A 10,592-nucleotide genomic window follows, 5' to 3' on the forward strand; every position below is an offset into this window, starting at 1 on the left:
AGGATTCTGGTTATCCTGAAAATCAGAATTGTGGGGTATATGTCATCATTTCTTTTATTTTAATGTTTCTAAAATGCTGGAATATTTACTATTAGAACCAAAACTGGATCGTTTCGATGTTCTAAAGAGTTTTTATTTTTTTAGAGTCCCAATTGTAATATGACTTCTCCTTAGCCTGCACATGGCCAGATGTAGATGCACATTATGGAAGGCGATATGAGAGGAAGAAGGGTCCAGCCAAACCCCTACTTATAGTCCACTTGGGTGGCTAAGTCATTAAGTATAAATAAGGGCCCATTGGGCCCATCGGGCCCATCGGCTAGGGGATATTTAGTAGTTTTTTTTTTTAATTAATTAGAGGCCCATTGGGCCTATCGATTTTATTAAAGTGGTATGTCCAGTCCAATTGTCTTAGGACTCTATTTGTTTTCCACATAGGTTTATTATTCCTAGTCTTAGTATGACTGTAATTAGGAAGGTCCTGCCCTCTATATATAGAGAAGCTTATGCACACTTAGTTTTCATATTTGAATAAAGAAAATTGCAGTCATTGTGTTAGAACAACTGAGATAGTTGTGGGTGAGAAGCCCTGGCCGAGACAACCACTCCTCCCCCACATTCTCTTATCTCTCTTATTATTTTCTGCAATTAAATCACTGTTTCTGTTCACTGTCACAGCAGCCATCGAACTCAGAGAAGACCAACCTGTTCATGCTAAGATCGATCATCAAGAAACACCTATTCTTGGAACCAATCGATCTCCTCTACTGCCCAACTCAGTGGTCTGATCTGCAAGCCCTTTTAAGGGCTGGTTCTGTTCCCCAAGAGGACCATTCGATCTCTGTTACAACAGCAAACATCAAGACCAGCAGCAGCTATAAAGAATTCTTTCAGTTTCTCTTTCCTAGGTCAGAAAATCAAGATTCTTTGGATCTCTTCAACCAGCAGACAGAATCAGCTCAATTTTTTAGGTTTTTATTGCCACAACAGGGGCTACCTTCGATCTAAATTGCAGCCCCATTGGAGCTGTTTTGAGTCAGCCGCCCCTCTCTCCTTGAGCCCCAATCGCAGGTTTCTCTCTCTTACTTCTGGGTCTGTTTTCTGGGTGTGATCTGCTACTGTTTTGGGGTTCTGTTTACTGCTGTATCTGCTGGGTATTTACTGCAACTTCTCTTTGGGTTTTATTCTCTTATAATTGAGTATCTTGTTGGAGGGGTTATTTTGTGTTTGGGGTTATAAACTACGAAGTTAGTTACTTGTAATCTACTCCTACATTATGGCCGCCGTCTTGTGACCCGTGTTGCTGCTTTATTCAAATCTAAGACAGCTCTCACATTCCCTGCTATCGGTATCTATTTTATGCCCGGGTTTTGGTAACCTGCTAAAAGTGGCCATCAGATTTCTTTCAAACTATACAAGTCTGTCCCCACACCCATTAATCTACTTAACTAGAATTTTAAGTCCATCTGACTTGTCTTTCTTACATTATTGAAATTATCTAGTGCTGGTCTCTTTCCTATTCTTGCAATTCTGGAAATGTAAACAGTCTTTTGAAAAGAAAAAAAATATTCCACATACCATATCCAGGTCATTTATATCATCACGCCAAAATTCAACCATGTCTTGAAATTCAACCACTTCGAAAATGTCTTTGGGATTCATCTCACTAGGAAACCATAAACATGTTAGCAAATGCTGTAATAAATAAATAAAAAATTCCAAAGGGATAGAGATACCTGAACTCAACACCATCCTCAAGGGTGTATGCATCCTCATGATCAAAGATGTAGCGTAGAGAAAGCCCCAACAATACCTGTTCCTTTACTCTGTAATGAACAAAAAAAACACAATTAAAGAAGAAAGAACAAATATGTATATAAGAAGAAAGAATCCCATTAAAAATTTCTGAACCTATATATATTTTACCTTTCTGTTTCATCGAAAGACCCCTGTGCTAGCATAACCTGTGTGAATTAATTAAAATACATAACCGAGCTTAAGAAAAAAAATTCATAAGAATCCACTCAAACAAACAAATAAAAGTGGTAAGAGAGAAACAAAAATATTCACCAGGTCAAGACCATAGTGTTCAACAAGAAAACCACAAAAGTGATATCCTGCAACCCCACTATTCTTATTTCATTCAATTGAAATCAACTAAATTGAGAATAAGACTGTAATTATAGACTTATGCTTATGTGCTTGTGTTGCCAGATGATTTTTTTTTTTTGGGTACGAATAATCTATTCGTCATGCTTTGACAAAAAGGGAATTACAATGCTCATGAGAACCTCTAGACAAGAAGCCTCCCATGATCCACCTCTAGGATAGGAAGTCCCCCACTTGGAAATAGCATGGGCCATACCATTCTCAAATCTATTGACATGTATAAAATTACAAGAGAGCCATTAAGCTCAAGGAGGCAAGCTTTAGAAGCTTCAGAGACCCCAAAGAGGAAGAGGCGAGATTTGGTCAGCCTAAGTGAATTTGTTCTGAACATCGTCTCGCTCTAACGGATCTCTATAACCCTCGGCTCTCCGGTGCTACACCCCACAACCCCTCAAGTGGCAACAACTAAGGCTTAACACCATGTAAGTATACCCCTCCATCAACCTCGAATCCTCTCATCGATTCCTCTTGACCCCTCTCTCAATTCACTCTCTCCTCCTTCAATCTCTCTCGCACAATATAGCGAAGCCCTCTCCCGATTGTCTCTCTGATTCTACCCGTAGCACCCAATTTTCCCTCGATTATCTCTCTTACCCCGACTATCGCTCACACCAAGTAGCAAGACTCTCCTGAATCTCTCTCTCTCATTGATATCTATCTGTTGCTCAGATTTTCCCTCTTCCTCTCTCTCAACCTCCCAGCCCCCAACTTTGTTTCACGCTTTGCTAAGCCTCTCGTCGATTACTCTATCCCATTATGGTGTCTCCATCTCACGAAACCTTTGCTACCAGATTTCCCTGCAACTGGAATCGATTAAAAAGAAAACCTACAATTTGTCAATTTCATGATTCTGCTGCCAGATTTCACCCTGTAAGACCCCCACCAGCCCTCTCTCTCTCTCTCTCTCTCTCTCTAGCTCCGCCGCAATAATTGCCCTAGTCGGATCCAAGCTTCTCTAGGTTACTCTGGTCTCCTTTATAGTCTGCAAGTTTAACATTACTGCTCTATCTCAATTCTAGACCAGACTAACTGGTTGTGATAGGGGTTGAAGCCCCTGATTAGTAAGGGATTTCTTTTTCAATTGCTTAGCTATTATAGTGCATACAGGCTTAAGTTTTACAAAGCATGTGGTTGTATCTTGCTGGTTTACATCGAGATATTTTGTTTTCTTGCTACCCTTTGACGTGCATGAGTTTCTTATTCGGGATTGATTATTGTATATGTGATTTCTGGTTGGCTGTCTATGTTGGTTGTAGTGTAACATTGCACGTCTCTCCATATGTGTAGTTTGTCGTATATGTCTACATCTTGTTCATGTTACTAACTGATTTGCTTGCACACTGTGCTTACATACTGTGTACACATATCGCTGTTGGACGTGACTGACAACAGTGATTTCAGAATAATTTTTTTTTTTGTGTGTGAACGTGTGACGTGTATATGTTCTTAGCCTTATTGTATCTCTTTGCTTATGCGTCGTATCCTTTTCTCGTCTTTTACCATTGATTGATCTAAGTGCCCCTCCCCCTATATTTCTTTCTTCTTTTTTTTTTTTTTTTTTAAACTTATATACTATTTAACATTTACTTTCCTATATTGGTGCATTAGGTAGGCAGCCGGCACTGTATAATATCCAGCCAATCTCCTTTGCATGGATCCTTTCATTTTTTTCTCTCTTTTTTGCTTTCTGCTATGTCTTTTCATCCTTCTTTTACTAGGTTGTCCCCCATAAGCGACGCACCACATCGGTGTGTGGATGCGGTGATAAGTAGTCAAGGGCACATGAGAGGAAAGATTCCAACCCAAAGCGTAGAATTAGATTAGCATCTTGGAACATTGGATCCTTATCCGGGAAGATCTTGGAATTGATTGATGTTATGAGAAGGAAGATTAACATTGCATTTATTCAAGAGACTAGATGGAAAAGTAATAAATCTAAGGCTTTGGATGACTTCAAACTGTGATATGCGGGAGATCAAAGTAACGGAAGCGGAGTGTGCATTATAGTGGATAAAGATTTAATGAATGATATAGTGGATGTCAAAAGAACGGGAGATAAGAGTATATCCATCAAATTGGTGTTGGAGAAAGAGATTGTCAATATTGTTTGCACCTATGCACCCCAAGTAGGATAGGTTGAAAATATTAAGCATCAACTATGGGACAACATGGATGATTTATGCAGAGTCTTAATCAAGATGAAGTGATTATTATTGGAGGTGACTTGAATGGATATGTTGGGAGGGAACATAAAGGATATGAAGGTGTCCATGGAGGCTATGACGTTGGAGAGAGGAACAAGGAGGGGACCTCACTCCTGGACTTTGTGGTCGTGTATGATCTTCCCATTGTGAATACCTTCTTCACAAAAAGAGAGGAGCACTTTATTACCTACGAAAGTGAGAATCCCGCCAGCCAAATAGATTACTTTCTACCAAGAAGAGCAGACAAAAGGTTATGTAAGGACTATAAGGTTATCTCTGGAGAAAGTTTAACCACCCAACAAAGACAGGTGGTGTTGGATATGTATCTCAGAGCACAGAAGCGTAGGAGGAATGAACCCATGTATCCTAAGATAAGGTGGTGGAGATTAAATGGTGAGTGCCTATTTCTTTTTCGGATAAAGTGACCAAGGAAGGAAACTGGAACTTTGAAGAAGGCGCCAATGTGATGTGGAATGAGATGATGACTTAAATTCAGAGGGTTGCAAAGAAGTATTAGGGGAAGCGAAAGGTAGTCGCCAAGCCCCTAGAGAGACATGGCGGTGGGATGAAGAAGCGCAAACAACCATCAAAACCAAGAAAGTATGTTTTAAGACATGGAAAAGGACTAAAAACTTCGAGGATAAGAGGTATTTTAATGAACGAAATGAAGCTAAGAGGATCATGGGAATGGCTAAGACAAAGAAATATGAGGATTTGTATAGTAACCTGAATACAAAATGGGGAAAAGCTATATATAAGATAGCAAAATTGCGAGAAAGAAAAAGTAGGGATTTCGACCAGGTAAGGTGTATCAAAGGTGATGATGGAATAGTGTTGGTAAGGGATGAGGAAATTGTGAAGGTGATGCATATATTAGTGCCCTACTAAATGAATACCTCGAGTAGGATTGACCAGGAGATTGCTCCACCCATCAAGACTCCATACAACATGGATATGTACAAAATATTAGAGTGGAAAAGTTAATAAAGCCTTGAGAAAGATGAAAGCATGCAAGACTCCAGGCCTAGATGAGATCCCAATTGAAATGTGGAAATCCTTAGGAGCTTGCGGGGTTGTTTGGCTAACCAAGTTGTTTAACATGATTATGAACACAAGGAAGATGCCATATGAGTGTAGGAGAAGCATTGTAATCCCGGTCTACAAAAATAAAAGGGATATTCAAAGCAGCAACAACTAGAGAAGCATAAAACTAATGAGTCACACTATGAAACTATGGGAGAAGGTTATTGAAGCCCACTTAAGAAGAGAAACTAAAATCTCGAAGAACCAATTTAGGTTTATGCCAGGTAGATCCACGACAAAGGCAGAGGGTATCCACCTATTGAGGAGGCTCATGGAAAGTTATAGAGCCTACAAGAAAGATCTCCACATGGCATTTATTTACCTAGAAAAAGCATATGACAGTTCTTAGAGATCTAATCTAACATATACTAGTAAAGAAAGAGGTGTCAAGTACATATGTAGAGATAATTACAGACATGTATGAGGATGTGGTGACTAGCGTGAGATCTGTGAGAGGCCAAGGCAAGGAATTCCCAATTACAATTGGCCTACATCAAGAATCGGCCTTAAGCCTCTATTTATTTGCGCTTATTGGTTGAGCTATCCCAAAGCATTCTGGACGAGGTACCCTAGTGTATGCTCTTCACTGATGACATCGTTTTAGTGGATAAGGCTAAAGCAGGGATCAACACTAAGTTGGAGTTATGGAGATATACTTTGGAATAGGGGTGTCAATCGATCGGGCCGGTCCTATTTCGGTCGGGCTTAATCGGGCTTGAAGACTTTTAAAGGTTGCACCGTGTCCGCCCATTTAACTAATCGGGCTTAGTTAGTGAGGGCATGGTACACTTTATATTCGGTCGGTCGGTCTCGGGCTATAATCGAGCCATTAAAATCAAGTCTTAATCGGGTTTTAGTTAGGCCTTAACCGAGCCACAGACATGTTTAATGTTAAACGGGCGTAACCGGTTTTTAAACGGGCCTTCTTTAATTGTTGAGTTTAATTGTTGAGTTTAATTGTATTACACTATTACTTCTTTAAATAGAGATGAATCTACTCTCTTCCAAGTCACATATTTAAAAACATCACAAAAAATCCAAAGCATTGATCCAACATCCTCATAATTAAACTATTTAGAAACATCATAAAAAATCCTAAATCCTTATCCTGTCCAAGCATCCCACAATTAAAATATTTAGAATCATAAAAAGTCCTAAATCCTTGTCCAAACATCTCATAATTAAAATATTTAGAATCATAAAAAGTCCTAAATCCTTGTCCAAACATCTCATAATTAAAATATTTCGAATCATAAAAAGTCCTAAATCCTTATCCAAGCATCCCACAATTAACATATTTAGAGGAATCTACTCTCTTCCAAGTCACATATTTAAAAACATCAAAAAAAATCCAAAGCATTGATCCAACATCCTCATAATTAAATTATTTACAAACATCATAAAAAATCCTAAATCCTTATCCTGTCCAAGCATCCCACAATTAAAATATTTAGAATCATAAAAAGTACTAAATCCTTGTCCAAGTATCTCATAATTAAAATATTTAGAATAATAAAAAGTCCCAAATTCTTATCCAAACATCCCACAATTAACATATTTAGAAATATCACAAAAAATCTTAAATTCGTATCCAAACATCCCCAAAGTTAAATATTTAGTTACATGACTCAAAATTATCCTGATTTCGTCCAATCTGGAGTGCTTCAACATCAATCCCACCTAATAAAAAATAGATGAAACATAAACATTAGTAAATGTAAAGATAAAAGATAGCGAATATGTCATAATCAAAGAACAAGAATGATATTACCCATGGAATTTCACCTAACAGACTAAACATTAGCTGCAGTAGAGGCATTAGAAGATCTTTGTGTAGGTTCTACTGTAATATTAGTATCACCACTCACATCCAAAGACAACACATTCCCCAAAGCATTAGCCAAATCACTGGCATCATCAACCGGTTCAGCTTTAAAAGTGTACAAAATGAAGAAGAGGACATGTAAGATATCAAGATTATAACAAAAAAAATGCGACGAAGCAACATTTGTTTAACGGATGAAAAATGTATATTTACATAGTTTGAAATTACCTCTAAAGTCTACTCCGAACATCCAATCTCGAAGGCAAATCAACGCTTCAGCATTTGTAGGCAATAACTTACTTCTGTATTTGTCAATAACTCTACCTCTAGCACTAAAAGCTGATTCAGAAGCAACAGTTGATACCGGAATAGTCAACACATCCCGTGCCATCCGAGAAAGATCACGATACTTTGATCCTTGTGACTTCCAAAAGGCCAATACATCATAATGCTTGATCGGATCTTTAATCCTTGGCTCTTCTAGATATAAATCTAATTCGGATTTATCTTGTATTACAGTAGTAGTAGAACTCTCATACATAGATAGCTCCTACAAAACAAAATAATCAAAATGAATAATGTAATATATTGAATTAAAATATATGTTTTAAACAACCAAAAAAAAAAACATAATGATTTATACCTCCCAATCTAAAACATCTCCAACTGTATTGTCCTCAATAGCATGTGATTGAAATCCCCTCTCTTCCTCAGTTATCTCCATGCACCGGTACTCTTCAAAGAGTCGTGCTAAGGTCGATTTCACAAGATTAAACTTTTCCATTGCTGTTGAATCCAAACTGTATATCTTATCAAAAGCATACCTAACAAAGATTAGCTTGTAACGAGGATCAAATACAACAGCAATAGCTAAAATGATGCTATATGAGTCCCAATACTTATCAAACTTCTTTTTCATTTCTTGTGCCATCTTTTTCACATAGTCTTCTCCCTGATTTATCATTTTCAACAAAGACAAATGTATTTTCCATACATTATGAAAATACAAATTTGCTGTTGGGTACTTTGACCCAGACAATAATTCAGTAATGTCATTAAAATGCTTCAAAAAGGAACATAAGTGTTCAATCTTTTTCCAATCCTCATTGCTTGGACACACTTTAAAATTTTTATCCACCAACTCTAGTTGTTGAAATGCAGTCTGATAGACAATGGCAGAATCAAGCATGTGATAAGTCGAGTTCCACCTTGTGGAAACATCCCCATGCAACCCTTTCTGACTTGGTATATCCAATTGTTTGCAGCATTCAAGAAACTTTACTTTCCTTGCTTGAGATGCCTTCACATATGCTACACTCGATCGAACAAAATGTACAGATTCATCAATGCACTTCAAACCATCTTGTACAATTAGGTTCAATATATGAGCACAACATCTGTTGTGAAAAAACTCACCACTACACAACAATGCCTTCTTTAATACCAAACTTTTTTTCAAGTGCTCAATAAAACAAAGGTTAGCACCGGCATTATCTAATGTAATAGAGAACAATTTCTTCTCTATGCCCCAATCCAACAACATATTTGAAGCAATTTCACATATATTAGCTCCTGTGTGTGGGGGTGGCATGATGCAAAATTTCAATAATTTTTTATGTAGTACCCATTATGTGTCAATATAATGACAAGTGAGAGAAATATAGGAGTCAGTGGTTACAGAAGTCCACAAATCAGTAGTCAATGACATTCTACCATTGAAGGAACTCAAAAAATCCTTTATCCTCTTGCTTTCTCTAGTATGCAACTTCAAAATATCAGCCATTTGGGTATTCCTACTAATAGGACTAAATTGTGGGTAAAGATAAGAAATCAAAGCCCTAAACTCTTCATACTCGACGAATACCAAGGGTAACTCATGTCTGACAATAAGTGTGGTAATCATATCTCGAACTACATCTGCGTCAATCCTCTTAGTTTTCAGTGCCACATTCCCATCACCTCCACCCAATAACATTTGAGCAACATCATTATTTTTACGCTTGAGGCAAGACTTAAGATGTCTCCTCAAACTACCAGTGCCATTGATAGATGAGTCAGCCAGATATATATTCCCACAAGCCTTGCATTTTTCTCTCTATCTTCCATCGGGATTTTTGTCTTTAGGGATATTAATAAACTCTTTTCAAACTATGGAAGTTTTTTTCCTATTTCTTGGTAAAGTATTGACTGTAGCAGATGAAACAACTGGCCCAGTATTATGATCAAATGCAGTTCTTGAACTAGACGGACTAAAACCATTCCCTCTGTTTACTTCATTAACAGACATCTGAACTTCTTGATCTTTTTGATTTGACATTATGCAATTCAACTGAATAAAACAACAATAGAATGCAAAATAATAAATATAAATTGAATCTTCCTCAAAATAAAAACAATATTGTTCAAATTCATGTTAATAAGACTTAACATTTATTCAGTAAAAAATAAATCCCCACTAATTTAAGGTCTTGCATCGTTTCAACTCATTTAGGCAATAGATATCATAATCTAAGGCATGGATATATTTACAATCGAAATGCCTATTATTATGTAATCAGTGAAACATGCTTTCTACATGAATTATCAGTAAATAAAATTTCATACACATCAAGTGGAGCAAATAATGTCAAAGAAACGGTTAGTAACTCAATATTAATCCCAACAAGTACATGATGACATCATTATATTCCTCAAAGGGGATGCTCCTTGAGGGAATTAAATGAAAATAAAAGAGAACCATATTTTAAAATGCAACCAAATATCTATTCAAAATCGATACTAGCCCACATAGCATCTACAAATATTAGACTCTCAAACTCACAACAAACAAATGAGAAACCAACAAAGGGAAGATCAACCGAAAACATTGATCCATCAAAAGTGAATTAGGAAGTGATGTACGGATTTTATTTTCATGAACATAAACACGGTATGGAATTTATGTGATAAATTCATCAAGAAGAAACAATAATGGAGCTCATAAAGCATAGCATGGATTCTTGTCATGAACAAAGAAAAGCATAAATAAAATTTCAGGTAATGGATTCATCAGGCCTTGAGTGGAATGAGTTGCATCTCCCTCTACGGATCTCTCTCCTCCCTCTTGTGAAATGACATATATGCCCCCTATTTTGGGAGGAGAAAGATAGACATAGAAGGCGATAGCATACACTACACAACCAAACAGGAACTCAGTCTCTTATAGTCTTATTATTGTCATTAATTTTTTAGCGAGAGAATGCTAACTTGTTGGCTCCGGCCTCTGGGCATTATTTTTCCTTTTTTTATTATTATTTATTTTGGGGGGGGGG

The 10,592-nt window shown here is 37.2% G+C and overlaps 1 protein-coding gene across 12 annotated transcripts in view; it reads right to left on the reverse strand.

The window, feature by feature from the left end:
* Positions 1 to 10,592, reverse strand: part of LOC122059494 (zinc finger BED domain-containing protein RICESLEEPER 2-like) — a 36,779-nt gene that overhangs the window by 8,990 nt on the left and 17,197 nt on the right. For 4 of the 12 annotated variants that reach the window (XR_006134067.1, XM_042622285.1, XM_042622286.1 and 1 more), the window contains exons 5-7: positions 1,927 to 1,964; positions 1,737 to 1,826; positions 1,579 to 1,666 (exon numbers count right to left, since the gene is read on the reverse strand). Coding sequence is in view for 11 of the 12 variants with exons in the window: in XM_042622285.1 (XP_042478219.1) it covers positions 1,579 to 1,666; positions 1,737 to 1,826; positions 1,927 to 1,964 (216 nt within the window). In the remaining variant the exon portion in view is untranslated. Of the gene's footprint in view, positions 1 to 1,578; positions 1,667 to 1,736; positions 1,827 to 1,926; positions 1,965 to 6,856; positions 7,137 to 7,227; positions 7,387 to 7,509; positions 7,832 to 7,924; positions 10,587 to 10,592 lie in introns of those variants that run through there. The other 8 variants (XM_042622284.1, XM_042622283.1, XM_042622289.1 and 5 more) reach the window with 6 other exon arrangements.

Source organism: Macadamia integrifolia, chromosome 13, assembly GCF_013358625.1.
Source record: "Macadamia integrifolia cultivar HAES 741 chromosome 13, SCU_Mint_v3, whole genome shotgun sequence".
In the NCBI taxonomy this organism is placed as follows: Eukaryota; Viridiplantae; Streptophyta; class Magnoliopsida; order Proteales; family Proteaceae; genus Macadamia; species Macadamia integrifolia.